At 40.1% G+C, this 16,052-nt stretch overlaps 1 protein-coding gene and 1 long non-coding RNA gene across 2 annotated transcripts; one reads left to right on the top strand and one right to left on the bottom strand.

Annotated features, from left to right (window-relative positions):
• Positions 1-4,345: 4,345 nt before the first annotated feature.
• LOC145656961 (uncharacterized) lies at positions 4,346-9,056 on the bottom strand. The gene is made up of 3 exons (XR_014122672.1): positions 8,169-9,056; positions 6,355-6,405; positions 4,346-5,099 (listed from the first exon to the last, which is right to left on the bottom strand). It is a non-coding gene; the product is annotated as an uncharacterized LOC145656961 (long non-coding RNA).
• A 1,935-nt stretch (positions 9,057-10,991) lies between these two features.
• Positions 10,992-14,883, top strand: ptger1a (prostaglandin E receptor 1a (subtype EP1)). The gene is made up of 3 exons (XM_027028154.3): positions 10,992-11,446; positions 12,506-13,398; positions 13,568-14,883. Exons 2-3 carry the CDS (start codon positions 12,547-12,549, stop codon positions 13,823-13,825), a joined length of 1,110 nt encoding a protein of 369 aa, XP_026883955.1. The 5' UTR covers positions 10,992-11,446; positions 12,506-12,546; the 3' UTR covers positions 13,826-14,883.
• The last annotated feature ends 1,169 nt before the right edge of the window (positions 14,884-16,052 follow it).

The following is a 16,052-nucleotide window of genomic DNA, read 5'->3' as shown; positions in this document are numbered from 1 at the left end:
CATTTGTGCTATATCTGGGTGAATCTGCCATTTGATATTGATGGAATGCTCTGCCCATTCCTTCCATCCACTGGAGCCAACTCTTGAGACCTCATTGACCCTGTGATGTTCTGTCAGCTGCAGGATCAAGTGATGACTAAATTTTCCTGTCAGACTAGGCTGTAAGTGGAGCTCCATACACCCTAAAGATTTGATTGAATGTGTTGATCTCCACCCAGTTATCACTTTGCTTTAATCCTTTCATCAACTTTAAGTTTTCCTTTAGGGCTGAGTGACAACATTACTGTGAAGCTCTGCAGTTTCCATGTTATGACACCGTGCAAACAGGCCAAGTACTGAATGCCTGTGCTTAAGTCTAGTGAGAGTGGTATTATGGAGTGGAGACACTGGAACACACAGGTGTGACAGAGCTGACACAGTCCTTGCATGAGATGAGAAGCCTAGTGAAAGACCATCTTAATTTCTATTGTTAAATAGTGTACTATAGGATGTATTGTTAGGGTTCAACGACTACTTCCTTTTAGAGATTAGAATTGAAATTGGTGATGGACTTTCACAACCTTCTTAACTTGTAGAGTGTTAACCTCTAAAGCACGTTGACATTCTACACCTTCTCACACCTGCCTGTCTGCGAGCTCACGTCAGCCTTTGATTTTCCCCAAAAGCTGCTTAAGATAGATAATGCATAATATAGCCTGCTGGCCTATGCTGTTAAAGTATAATTCATAACTATTAATAAAATGGCTTTCAAAATATTTTTTTTTACATTGTTGATTTATTTTTGTCCTTCATTGTATAGTAAAACATTAACTACATAAACTCCAAATCACTAAATTCCACAGGTCAAAAAACTACAGCATTCCTAAAATATTTATTTTTACATGTGTATTTTAGGAAAATCTTTGTTTAATAAAACTCTTGCTGACGTTGTTCTTTCACAGCTAGACTACACACATTGTTTACTGGATTTACTGGCCAAACTACCACTGCCAGTCAACTTAAGTATTAGGAGTTCATTTGCAACTGGACCTCGATATATCAACTGCCTAGGGGCCTCCACAGGGTTTAATCCGACACTGGTTTTAAGTGCTTTAAGTCAAGTGCTGTATTATCAAACATACCAAGAATGAAGTAGTATTTTTTTTTTAAGTTTTTCTTAGTACATGTGTTTTTGTTTATACTAATTATTTTGATATATATTTCTTTTCATTCTCATGTTCTAGTTTAATAATATTTTATTCATTTTATTGTTTCATTGTTATCCACCACCCTGTTTTTCTTCTATTTTAATTTTTTTCTAAATTTTCATTTTTAGTCTTTTATGTTTGTTTATGTCTGCTTCATGTATGTTTTACTGTTTTATTTTGGCATTTGAAGACAGCGAGGGACTCGGCTGTTTGAACAGCCAGTGGTAGTTCATTCCATCAGCAGAGTGATAGACTGGAGATAAAGCTTGATGCTTGTCTTCCATGAATACTGAAGAATGGTGGGTCAAACCAGACCATACTTGAAGCTCGAAGGGCCCAAGGTACAGATCAGGTTTTTATGTGAATATATTTATTTATATAAAACATAATACCCTCTATCCAGCACAAAATTAATGAACTCCACCCTAAAGTGGGGACTGAAGGATACTGAAATATCTGACACAGAATACCTATCCTGTTCAGTGTGATCTCATGATAATGCGATATTCCTATCTATGACTATGATATCACTACGATAATATAATATTCCCATCCAAGTCCTCAGTGTTTTGGCTTCTGGAGAGATAGCATCATCATAAGCTATTTCTGCACAACTTTAATTATTTCTGCAGAAGATATTTTTGTAGAGTGGTAAAAGTATCCCCTCAGCAGGCCTGAACTGAAGCCCCTACTTGAGGGTTGGGGATAAATGTGCTTTATGATATTATGCTTTATATTTGAAACAGCTATTATGAAAAATGGGTGGCTCGTTCATGAAATCCAAGGCTTCTGAAACTTTCAGGTTTCTTGAACTGCTTCAATACAACATGTCATAACATATCATAAAGATTTGTTTTTTGATTATTTGCCATGTGTGTTGGAATACGTCCTTACAGTGTTCCAATTGGCTGCAGTGGTTTCACTTGTGTAGCAAGTTACTGAAATGTATCACCTATAGCCCTGGAAAGCATTAAGAACATTCCTTATGGTGAAAACGCAGCTTGACAAAGACCAGGGATATCACTGTGAGGTTAAACAAGGACAACAAAGACTTGAGTTTTAAATAGTGTAGACCTCTGTGTTGTTCTCTCATCCTCATTCTTCTTAAATCCCATCGAATGTCTTAGCAGTGTATTTCTGACCATTATTAATGTGAATAACCAAGCCTGCACAGAGTTTTGAGGAACATTGTGGTTGCTAAACCACCAGAGATGTAAACGAATGACTGTAGTGTTTATAGCAGGGAGAAGATGAAAGGCACCAGAGTTACCATCACCAGATGTGAGTTGGTTTAATCTCACAAACTGTAAATTGTGAGTTGGTTTCCCCCCACAGAATTCCAGTATTGTAAACTCAACATACACTGATGAGGTCATTTATGAATCCGCTTCTGTGGAACTCACAAGTCAGTGACCATCACTGTAGACCACCAGCTCCATCATCCCATAATGCTGGGCAAGAGGGAGTTACACTTTGTGCAGACCACTCCCCCCACACGCCCCTTCCCTGTACAGACCACTACCCCACACTTCCACCTTCCCCATACAGGCCCCTCCCTCACACTCCCACCTTCCCTGTACAGATCACTCCCCTTGTATAACAGGGATTTATTAAAGATGGAGTGAGAGAAAACAGAACACCATCGTGTTCACCTTCTTTGGACTGTCATTGAAGAATGCAGATACAGCTCAGCCTAGATTCCATCAGGCACAGATCTGCAGTCTGAAAGAAACAAACTAATTTAAATGTCTAGTAAACTTTGGATGAAGCAACGCTAATGACATTGTAATGTTCTCACACTTCTGGTAGCCACAGCAAAGCCGGGCTCCCTTCAGCTGGCACACTGACCGTCCCAGGCGAAGCAGGGGAGAGAGAGTTGCCAGGAAGCAGCAAGTAGCCCCTGGACACCAGCGCTAAAATGTGGTTCCAAGCCTATATGTTGGACAGTGTATATTTTAGAAAGCCAAGCTCAGACAGGAGGGCTACTGTCGTATGTTTCAGAGTGGTGCCAGTCCATCAGCACTGCTGCAAGTTGGGTGTTTTCTCAAACACCCCCTGAAAAACCTGAACCTGACAGTTGCAAAAGGGAACTCTGTGGGAGCTCAGAAAGAAATGAGAAGACAACCCTAATGAATAATCCTGGCCAGAAGAGCCAAAGCCAGGCAGTGTGCAGGGGTTGCTACAGAATATTTCGTGTAGGTGATTATTTACTAGCATTTCTTATCAAAATCTGCATATTTCTAAACATGGGCAGTGGTAGCTCACTGGTTAAGGTACTTGGTTTGTAATTGGATTGTTCCTGGTTCAAGCACTGCCACTGTTCAGCACTTGAGCAAGACCTTTAACCCTCAATGGAGGTTTCTTGAACATTGCTTTTATATTTTGTATTTTTTCATTTTCAAATATCTGCAGAAATGTACATGAGCTAAATCATAGCAAGAAATTTCAGTTTTTCTCATTTCACTCAAATCTTCAACAGTAGTGTATATGTTATGCAATATAAAGAACAAGTCAAAATAATATTACTTATGAAATAAGACTGCAATGTTGTAATATATATATATATATATATATATATATATATATATATATATATATATATATATATATATGAGTGTGTATGTATGCATGGCGGCAGGTGTCGGAGAACCAGAACGCACTTTTGCGCTTGTTGTTGTGAGAGAGCGCTCTTTTTCACCAAGCGTCCAGCTGCTCTCTGCTCATATCCAGCCAGATGGGAGAAGGTCACAGGGATTCAACCCATGGCTTTATCACTATACCCTCACTGCTTTGCTCCCCAGTGTCTCTTTCAGGACACATTTTAGAAAAGGAAAGGGAAATAAGCAAGAAATGGTGCTGATTATAGATATCCTGTTCTGCAGCTTTTACTGGAACCTTTGTACATCTGGATTTGGTAAAAAAAAAAAAAACATGTTTGCAAATGAAAGTCAAGAGCATATGTTTCTCTCATGTTCACATTGATGCAATATTAACACACAGGAATCCACTTCCTGTCAATCATGTTACTCTTATACTGGAATAACTGAAATAAGAACATGCATATAAAACGTTTGAAACACTGGCTGAAAGTTGAGGTGGTAGATTGGTTGTAAAAATCTTTCTGTAAATCAGAAATATAAGGCAAAGTAAGGCAAGTTTATTTATTTAATATCTTTCATACACAATGACAATTCAAAGAGCTTCACATTAAATCAGATAACGCTTATTACAACCTGAGATCCATCACCTTTGAAGGCCTTTGCCAAGAAATATAGAAAAGCGTTACATAATAATATAAATATTTTTATATTAAACAGTTTAAAGTAATTAAATGATTAAAAGAAATTAAAAGAAGATAAAAATGCAGAAGATAAGGAATATATAAAGAATTAAGAAATAAAGAAAATGAAATACTACTACTATTACTACTACTACTACTTAATAATAATAATAATAATAATAATAATAATAATAATAACACAATTATTAAAAGTAAAAAGAATACAATGCTAAAATTGAGGTGCAATTCCAGAGGAACTGAAAAACAATCTCTAACCTGAGCCAAAAACCTCAGATAGGAATGATCTTAACTTTGATTTAAAAACAGCCGGTGCTGGTGTATAACAAACATATCTTATATGTTAAGTCAGTACCCACCACAGTACCAGTCCAAACTGACATTGGCCTGACTGGCCCGGTTAGTCTGGACCAACTGGTTCCCAGAATCCTGCGTATGACGATGAGCCAGAGTTGGGCCAGAACAAATATCCATAACATATTTTGCGTGTCACAGCTCTTTTCAGGATGGAGATGCGTCTCACACCATCTGGCGCGGGAGGTAATGATTAACGTGTCTGTGGAAGCCAACCTCTTTTTTTCAATGAATGCAATTCCACATTCAGTCGTGGGAACCTTCAGACAACATGAAACAGTACATTTGGTTCTTGAAATATGAAAAATGGGCTTTTGGTAAAAGATATCATTAAATACCCTAATAATCCTAATGCAGTCATAGACAATGTATTTTAGGAGTGAATATGGGGTATTTTAGTTAGTGAGGGCTAAAGTGTAGAGAGTTTATGTTAGGAGTGAGCTCATGGAGTTGAGGGGTAAGTCAACCTCCTCCAGGATATCCCAGAGAAAGCTCTGACTGTACCAAGACTCCACATAGACAGGGCAATGACATGAGGAGGTGCTCACTGTGTGGGAAATGAATTACCCATGACAGAGTAAACTGATTGCAATGTGTTTACATTGGTCGAGAGAAAACAGTTGATTAAAAAGGTTTGATTGTGTGATTGCTTGCTCAAGCCATCACTCTGCTCTGGTAAAGCACTGCTTTAATTCCAGCCTGACCTTCTGTTTCCAGTGCTCCTGAGCAGCACGGGAACGCCCTGCCACGCAGTGCTCCCACAGCACCCCAGCAACGATCAGTATAAAAATAATGCCCTCCCCACTTTACCTTGCTTGTCTTGCAGTTCAAAAATGATTCCTAACATCAGTTAATGACCAGTAAAATTAAATTGGTTAATGATCAGTTTAAACAAGTTCCAAATAACAGGACCCCCCACCCTTCGCTGTGCTGGATAGCTTGCTGAATTGGCTCCTTACTTATCCCCAAGGCTTTTTGACATTTCCAGGTCTGACTCAGAGTTGCCTGCATTACTGCTGCTAACTGAGATGTCTGGGGAGCAAGAAACAGCTAAAACTTAGACAGGTTTTTGGGAAGGAACATGTGTGAAGAAAAGGTGAGAAAGTTGCACAGAAACCATGATTCGTTTTGACATCAGAACACTCAACCAATATTAAAGAAATCCTATGTTTATATAGTGAAGCTGCATTTGGAAAGCTGTCATGAGATATGCGTGGAATAAATTTTCATGTCACCAGTCCATCATTCATTAAGTGTGTTATTCTAACACATTTTAAAAGCTGAATCATTGGAAGCCCTCTATCTGTTTGGCTCTTATGGATGGATGTGCGTGTGGGGAAAGACACCTCCAGGCTCCTCATCACCAACTCACATTGGGTGTAATAAGGTCAATTTGCTTTTAAGAGAATACAAGGGAAATCTGATTTTTATAGAATTTCTGTTAATAAAACATTTTGTTTATCTCACAGGGATACAAGCAAGGCAAGTTTCAGTGAAGGGAAGCAAGAGACCAACCCGACAGTTGCTGCTGGACTGCGTTTCCTGAAGATCAGTTCTGACCAAAGCCTACAAGGACAAATACAAAGAGCCACAGTATGTTTGATTTCTCTTCTTTCTCTTTCTTTCCCCTGATACCAATAATTGTTTCTGCTCTTTATATTTCTGATATAATGCTTCCATGTAGGTCATTTCTGTAGGTTTTCAAGTATGTCATTTTTCTCCTATTTTACCAACATCTGTCAATTTTACTAAATTGATTTATCTTATGGCTTTTATTAATTACTCCGACCCCCCACATTCTGTGTTGAACCTAGTAAATCCAGACAGCTGAGATAACGATTGCATAAAGACTCCGGTCCTCTTCAGACAGTGTCTGGTTTCATCACTGTGGTGCTCCATTCACAGCTCCCAGCCACATGATTTTCACTGCGCCCATGACACTCAATGTGTGACATAAAGTGTTAGTGAACAGAACCCTCATGTGTTTTTACACACTACACACATCATGCTTCTCTTCAGAACTGCCTCACCTTTTCCTGCATTTATGAAAGCCTTGTTTGTAGGTCTCACATTTGATCATCCACACTGATATCGTCTGTTCCCATACTGTTCCTCCCAGCCATCCACCAGCCTTGGAACTTTCCCTGCTCCACCACCATATATGGCCTTCTTATAAAACATCTCCTTTTCTAGCCTGTTGGCAGTTTTCTTGTTTAAGCTCCAGCCTTATTGTTAAGAGGCTCAAATGTTCATTTTCTTTCACCTCCAAAGGTTCCACTACTATATTTTAAAATCAGATTACCTATTCAATTAAATTACCATATGATCCAAGATGGATGCTTGAATACTCAAACTTACTTGGATATTCCATTCAGAAGCCTCTTGTGGTGAGAGGAATGACTACTCAGTACAGTAACGCTCAATCAGGCATCCGCTCTTTAACCTGTCCCACAAAAACCAGCAGTGCTCACACCAGTGTTAGCCTTTTCCTTCCTGAAGGCACGAAACTGTTACAGTCACGAAACTGCATGTAAGACTCCCTTCCAGGAATCTCCCTTTCTATTCCAGCTGCCAATAAAGTGAATATTATGGATATGAACAACTTCCTTGATGAAACAGATGCTGTTTCTGGCTCAATGTGAGATCTGTGGAAATTCATACATATCTTCAACACATATCTGCCTGTTCCAATGTCTCACATATATTCAGAGAGTACTATTTCTCATATAGTCTCATGTGTACTTGTGCAGAGTCAATTACAGAGTTAACCAACACTTGGACTCACATATTCTAACTTAAATCATTTGCACACAAATGCATAGTGATGACAAACTGTAATTCCTTAAGCAGAATATTCAGGTTCATTCCAGAATAAATACCTGTTGAATTCTCAAAGCTAGGAGAAAACAGCTGCACATCTGAGATCTGCTTAGCATACAGTGAGTGATGTATCAGTTGTGTGGCAGTAAATCAGGAGACCTGTGCCAGATTTACTCCTCTTTTCTAAGAAAAAAATGCAGAATGACCTCTTCATCAGCAGGCAGCAGTACCTCCTCATCCCGGACAGAAACGTCTCCTACCCCCCAACCTATGTTAGAGTGGTGTGATATCTCTCACTGCAAACGTTCCACTCACACATGAGTTGTTGTAGTTCACTGAATAATGAAGAACCATCTCCCTCTCTGCTTTTCAGCCCCAGTAATGTCACTTGAAACAGGCATTCTCAAACTTCACCTGGTATTGTATGGTGGCCTATAAACCATTGCACGGATCCACAGGCAGTTTTAATAATGAGATGTTCTTAAAAACCCAAAACATGCTCACAGTACCTTCCTCCAGCTGCCTTCAATAATCTGCAGAGCAGAAGCACAGGAAGCAGACGGCGAAACGAGGAGCGTGCCAGCTCTTGGTTCCCGACCGCCTCCACTGCGGCCTTTTCAAAGGCGGCCTGGCGAGAGTTTCCTTGCGGTCGAGTGTGGAGGCCTGAATGAATGCAGTCCTCAGACATGCTCTTGGCGATCTCGGTGCAGCAGGGGCCAGATGGCCACACTGACGAGCACAGATTATCCAATGAAACAGGATGACGGACAGAGGAAAATCGCCCTTGCAGCCAAGCACTCAACTCACGCACACAATGGCTGGAGACCACAGCCGTAAAACAGAAAGATCCACCCACACACCCCCAAAATACACTGAGCAAGTCAATGGCTGGCTGGGAGGTAGCAATAGCGACCCTGCTTGAGCTCAGTAATACGGTTGAAATATGACTCCTCTATCCGAAAGGCAACCTACAGAAGCGTTAGGGAAATGGGAATCATATCCATGGAAGCAATGCTTCGGCTGTCTGTTTTGAGGAAACGACCTGGTTGGTCTGCGAGATGTAAACACTTAAACTGTATTGCCTTCTCTTTGCCTTCTATTGGTGCCCATTCTGGTCCTACTGCAGTGAAGGCCTAAATCTGGAACTTTCTGATTGGATTTCATCACAACCAGATGTTTCCTTGTATTACTTTAAAGGTGTGGGAAGTGGAAAAACATCTCAAATAATCCATGCTTGCTTCATCCATTTTTCATGCACTGGAACATAATAAAATGCAGGGCAATTGAAGGCCTTTTCAAAAGCCTACTGAAAAAAACAGTAAATGTATAATGAAAATGTGCTTTCAGAACACGTAGGTCCATCTGCCTGAGCCTTTAACTGAACCAAATGCACCTCAGCCTCAGTGCAGCCATGTATGAGTGGAGCATGTGGTGTATTATTAGCACCACCACCATTTTGCATATGCATTATAGGATCGCTTAATTAAGACACAAGATTTTTTTGTCTGCTCCTACTGTCCATACTAAAGCCTCAATGTTTTCTCAGATGATTTTCCATTGTTAGATTAATTCCAAAACCAGTTAAATTCAGTAACCTGCAGCATTATTTTTGGGTAGTTTCCATGAGAGAAGCAGTTTTTTGATTGCACTTTTGTTATATTTTACCACTGAATCGCTTGTCACATGGTAATGCCTTATGGCACCTGTGCGTCTTTTTGACGTACACTGAGTCCTCTGTCTCTGCTGAGATGTTTGCAGCGCTTATGTGCTAAGTTTCGTCCAGACAGCGGGTGGGCGGCTATCTACAAAGTTGCCAAATTGGCAAGATTTACACAACACAAGAACCTGCTTTTAATGTTCATAATCGGGTGAATTTAATCACTTAAAGGATTTTTGGGTTGGGGCTGTGTATTCAGTGTTTTTGCACATTTTTGTCCAAATCTAACCAAAGGTTGCATGTCTCTGGCTAATTAGTTTAATTAAATTTTACTTAAATACATTTTTACTTAAATTTGACTAATTGTGACTTATGCAGAACACTACAAAATAATATCCATTAACTGAATTAATTTATAATGAATAATTCTCCTCTAATTACGAGATACGCAAGCTAGCAAATGCAGCAATATGTTCCGGGCTATAGAACCAGAAGTTAGGTGGAGCTGGATCTAATCTAACTCCTCCCCCATCGTGTTTTCATTGGGTTTAACCAAAACAGACTCCTCCCACCAAACGTCTATTTTCAGGTTATTACTGCCGCAAAAAGTAAACAAGCAAGTTGTTGCGATGTAAGTGGTTAATTAATGTTGTATCGTAGAAATGTATATGGTTTTCTCTCTAAGAAATGCATACGCAAACTGTAGTTTTGGATGGTAACTTTACTTGAAGCCAGTTAACACTAGTAAACGCTAGTAGCCTAACCTAGTTAGGCTAACTAGATGTGTGGTTACTATTATGTTTGAAGAGGACTGTTAGTTAGCTGTGTTAGTTAGCTAGCCATATAGGTTTCGAATTCTCTCGCTAGCCAACTAACATAAACAATGAGATGACCAAAATGTAATGTTAACTATATATTTTCTTATTCATAGATGCAAATAGACGGGTTTTGAAGATGGGACAGATTCCTCCAACTGAAGGCTGTACTACGTCGTTACCGACACGTTAGGTCGGTTAGCTACTGTCCGTTCTGCACACCTGACGTGTGATGTCCTAACCAATTACATCATGTGTTCAACCACATACGACTAGGAGTGAAGAAAGAAGAACTGTTTTATTGTTACCGCTTTTAAATAATCATTGGTTTTTGAAGATTTTATGTTTTCTTGACATACCCTTAAGTGGCCTTAGCTTTGAAAAAAAGTCCACCATGTTATATGACAAACAAGTAGGTCTGATGAAGGACTTCTGTAACATCCTGTTTCTCTGGAAACTAAACTTCACTATAATTTTGAAACTCTATTTATATATGGAGAGAGAAATTCAAAATTGTACACAAGGTTTCTAGAGAAACAGGACATTTTGGGCAGAGGTCATTCATCAGCTGTGCAAACAAAGTTCTTCTGAATTCGTAGTAGGAGGAACCAGTTCAGAAATGGTTTTTTTGGGGGGGGGGGTGAAGCACACCTGTCTGGAAACCTTGTGTACTTCACTACAATTTTTAATTTTGAGTGGTGATGACGTTATCAAAAAATAAATAAATTCATTAAACTTAACTAAACAAAACGAGCGACTCTTGCGAATTTCAGATCTATAGAAACACGATGTTTTTAGACCAATGAAAACACGAAATGGGAGGAGTTGGATGTAGTCCGACTCCACCTACACTTCGCTTTTGGTTCTGCAGGGAGTCCTTGGAGAATGCGGCAGGTTCCTGATTCTTCGATAAAGCTCAACCGTTTTTTACCAAAGTTCTCAAACGAGATATCTGGGCAATTCATAAAGTCTGCTGTTAAACTTATTAATGAGTAGAAGCTAGTTTAACTCACTCGCTCTACCATTGTAGGAGGAGTAATACTGCAGGCAGCACGGTGCAGTGGCACGGCAGCAGACTGGTTGCGTCTGCAAGAGTAGTGCACTGTAGAAACGTCTCCAGATTTCAGTTTGTAAAACTTCAGCATACATTTGGGTCATTTTAGTTTTATCGTTATAATTTGAAAAAGATGGTCCGGATTATCACAAATTTAACTGGATTTTCCATCGTGTCTTATTATGGACTTCTGTGAAGACTCAGAGGATTATTTATATTTTTCCTGCTTTGCAATTCAGGAATAACAGTGACTACAACATGGTAATTTTGATAGGCCTGTACTCTTAGTTATTGTCTTGGAACATTTCAATAACACAGAATGCCAGACTTTGTTATATTTTGAACGAATACAAAAATTATAAGGCTAAACATTTTTATATACCTAGGCTAATTTTTGTCTATGTTATTAAATTTCTACAGTGTGTAATCTATAGTGCTAAAAACTTTATTCAATGCTGAAATTTTTCCCGTTTTTACAAAAGACATTTCCTGTCTTTACAAAAGACAAGCACTGAAAATTGTGGAGGCCGTGGCATGTATGACCTACCAGACCAGTAGAGAAGCGTTGTTGCCGCCTGTTTATGTTTTCTTGTTTGGCTGTATACCAGGTTAATCTTTCGTAATTATAAATATCCATAAATTCTTATCAGATTAAAGTAAATGTGCTTGGTCGACGTATGAATTAATACCAATAACGAAAACAAAACAAAAACAGGGGTTAAAACCAGGTGAATGAACCTTGCGGAATGTGTGTAAATGGTTCTGTGGCCGTCAGGACTTGCCCAGAAACCTCACCCATCCGCGCTGCGCACTAGAGACGCATTACATTATTGATATGTTCTTGCAGATTAACTCGCAAATGCCAGCTTCGTGGAAAAATGCATAAGGGAACTAATCCCGTTTACAATAAAACTACTGCTGAAAGTGTCTCGCAATCCCTGAGCTCATTATAACGTAATTTATTGGTCATCTGTTCTCATGAGCTGAGATCAAGTAAGACAAGCAATTAAATGTGACTGTCAAGATAAGATGTTCTAGATTTTTTTGTGTTTGATTTACATACAAATGCTGTGTTCAGTAGTCTTGTAGTATATAAGTTAGAGGTTAAGCATACAACGAAATTTTAATTTTATCCTTGTAAGTAATATGTTATAAAACATTTTTTTTATAAACATCTGTAGGCAATGATGGTTGAGGTGGTGGCTTTGTCATTTTAGGAACTGAGGGAGTTATGTTTACAACACCTATCACCTATATATGATTCCTATTTACATGTTCAAGCTCTGAGTTTATCTTTCATTGTGCTGTGCCTCTCCACAGCCTCCTTGCTCAGACATGGGAAACCCGCATCTCCAGGCATCATGGAGTTAGCCTTACACCACAGCAATACTACTGCTGCTGTGTCAAATGGCCCATTCTCCAATCTTAGCCAGGGGCAGGTGACTCTAGCTGCCAGTATCAATGGTACTTTGGGTAGACTGCCTCTGAGTGGGCCAATAGCTGCAATGTTCTCGATGACCCTGGGCATTCTGTCCAACACAGTAGCCCTGCTGATCCTGGTCACATCGTACGCTCACCTACGACGCCGTTCCAAGGCCACCTTCCTGCTCTTCGCCAGCTCCCTGGTTCTTACAGACTTCCTGGGTCATGTCATCCCTGGCGCAATTGTCCTCAAACTGTACCTGTCAGGAGGCGTGCCCGCTACGCACTATGCCAGGGCTGATGCACTGTGCCAGTTCCTGGGTGGCAGCATGGTGTTCTTCGGCCTCTGCCCACTCTTCCTCGGATGTGCTATGGCAGCGGAGAGGTGTCTGGGCGTGACAAACCCATTGCTCCACACCTCCCTGGTCAGCACCACACGGACTAAACTCTCACTCTCCCTCATCTGGCTGGCAGCACTGTGTGTGGCCCTGCTGCCCTGCTTCCAGCTAGGATCTTACAGCTATCAGTACCCTGGCACCTGGTGCTTCATCCACGTGCTGGAGGGCACAGGTGCAGCGGATGTGGCTTTTGTGCTGCTCTTCTCGGGGCTGGGGTTTCTCTCGCTGGTCGTGGCGCTGCTCTGTAACACCATCAGTGGGCTCACGCTGCTCCTAGGAAGGATGCGCAAGCAGTCTTGCAGACGTCAGTCTGCCAGGTCTCACGACATTGAGATGGTAGTGCAGCTTGTGGGCATCATGGTCACATCCTGTATCTGTTGGAGCCCTCTGCTGGTGAGTCTGCGTGTTGCAAGCATTCAGAAGTTTCTCATGTTTGTAGGCCACTGTTTTTCTGACAGTTAAGTATTTGTGAGTGTTATTTGCAAGTGCAGTTTAGTTGCAGTTGTACTGCAGCAATCATAGTTCCAGGAAAAACACTCACCTCCATTTATGTCATCCTTAGATCTTTGGACTCATGTCTGTAATACACTCGTATAAGGGTTCTATTGGAGGCAGCCTGGACAAATACAGGACCCTGATGGTCACAGGCGTCCGCTTGGCCTCGTGGAACCAGATCCTCGACCCGTGGGTTTACATTCTGCTCCGCCGCGCTGTCCTCCGCAAGATCTACCTCATCACCAAGCGCCAGGCGAACCCTACTAGCAACAGCATGCGGCTGTGGGAGCAAAGCTCTGTGCGCACCTCCATTAACACGGTGTGAGCACAGGGGGTGACGCAAAAGAGTTCTAGCTTCTGGCAATGGTAGTATAATCACAGGGAGACATGCTCTCTAGCATCCCAGCCATGATTACTTATAAATCTGAAAAAAATCTAAAGTGACAATAGCTCTTTTAACAGATGAAGGTATTAATGTTATAAATGGCTGAGACTTTAAGCAGAGTGTTAGCTAGGTTACAGAACAACCGTATTAGAATTCAGATAATTGGCAGCAATGTAGCTTATGCATGGCAAGGTTTGCTATCTTATACAAGTGTCTTCTGAAGTAAATGATACTCTTATTGTGAAGAGCGTAATTAGTGCTAGGGGTTGTGCCCAGACTGAGGGAGTTTATGGAGGACATACTGCTATTGCTTCCTCTAAGCTATATGCACATGCAGCACATTGGAGAACAGTACCTCTGAGACAGCAGTGGGAGCTCATCACTCGCAGTGAGCGCCATTTAACCCCATACCAGGAGCAGGTTCTCTCCATGCTAATAATTATACTTGAAACCTTTTGACATTTAAAGCAAAAATGCTTCTTAAAATACCAAATAAAACTAAAGAGAAGGAAAATGAAAGGAAAAGGACTATTAAAAGAAAAAAAAGTCCAAATATATTATGATTTTTTTTTTAAAAGAAAACCCTCTTAGAAATAATCGTCATTATTCATTGATGTTGCCTACACTGAATGATGTAGACCTCCAGGTCCGATTCAGAAAATGCACAACGTTGAAATGAATTTGAGAGCAACTGATGAAATAGGTGCTTAAAATCAAGTACCAGTGCACAACTGGTATCAGCAATAATATTAATAACAATTAAATTATCTAATACAATTCTAAGTTGGTTCCTCTCACATTTACACACACACCAACCAAACATAAGTTTGATCTTACAAATACACCAAAGATTAAATTCGTGCGCACTTATCTTACAAATCTGATGAATAAGGGCCATGTTTTGTGTGTGTGTGTGTGTGTGTGTGTGTGTGTGTGTGTGTGTGTGTGTGTGTGTGTGTGTGTGTGTGTGTGTGTGTGTGTGTGTGTGTGTGTGTGTGTGTGTGTGTGTGTGTGTGTGTGTGTGTGTGTGTGTGTGTGTGATGTGTGTGGTGTGTGTGTGTGTGTGTGAGTGTGTGTGTGTGTGTGTGTGTGTGTGTGTGTGTGTGTGTGTGTGTGTGTGTGTGTGCTTAAAAGTGAAAGTGTTTGCCTAAATTGTAGTGGTAATGGAGATACGATAGTAAAGAGAGGAGTGGTGTTTGATGTGTATTACAACACAGACCAAGGCTTCACTATGCAGTGCAATTATTATGTTACTGGGTTAAATTATATCGAATGTTTTACATCCTTGTATATACAACCACTAATAATGAAGCTATAGGCTATCTTGGCATGTGTCTTGCAAAAGAAGACCATATTTTCCCCAAGTGTTTATTATGTATACTATATAGTTCATTATTTATTCAAGTGAACCTTTGAAAATATGTTAAAGGAATCACTGATTAGGCATTGCAGGCAAAAAATCAAATCTATTTATTACCCTTGTTATTTCTCCAGAGCTTTGACAGCATTTTAATTTGTTATTGTAAATGGTTATTTTCCCAGGAAATAATAAACCAGATAATCTGCGGAAGTTTTTTTTTTCTTTCCATTCTTGTGTGTCTATTTTGCTTTGAATTAAGCCTACCACGTGAAATCAAGACAAGACGATTCCTTAACACCGAGTGTCATCATCATAAATCATTTGATTGTCCAGTTTGTCTGCTATGAGCTACTGTAAATGTTCTATGATTAAATCTATCAGCGTGCAGCAGTCTGTCCGGTCTCAGAAACAAAAAGATCCTCTAAAGGTCGGCTACACTCATCTGGTTTCTTAACGGTAATTAAACTAAGTCAGCGGTATTTCTAGTCAGCGTCCTCACTGACACACAACAAGTAAAATTCTACTGTCATCACCATTATAACGTTTATTTATATAGCACTTTTCTGATACCCAAGGTCACATACAAAGCAAGGTTTTAAAAATCACTTTTGGAATTTATAGTATAGTTCGATTTACTGTAAGCTTTGAGACTGATTTCGGATTCTGGATGCAAAGTTGAAATGTAAGACCAGTTTGCTAAGGTCGTCACCTGTATCTCGCAGTGATGTGAGTGGAGTCTTATAACTCATCAACTAGTAAAGAAGTAACGGGGTGATTCGGGTGTATAGTGTAGTCTGCTCTGCAGCA

This window comes from Electrophorus electricus, chromosome 3, assembly GCF_041902795.1.
Source record: "Electrophorus electricus isolate QZ-2024a chromosome 3, ASM4190279v1, whole genome shotgun sequence".
Classification (NCBI taxonomy): Eukaryota; Metazoa; Chordata; class Actinopteri; order Gymnotiformes; family Gymnotidae; genus Electrophorus; species Electrophorus electricus.
The sequence above is the reverse complement of the archived record's forward strand: the minus strand, read 5'-3'. Positions and strand labels throughout refer to the sequence as shown.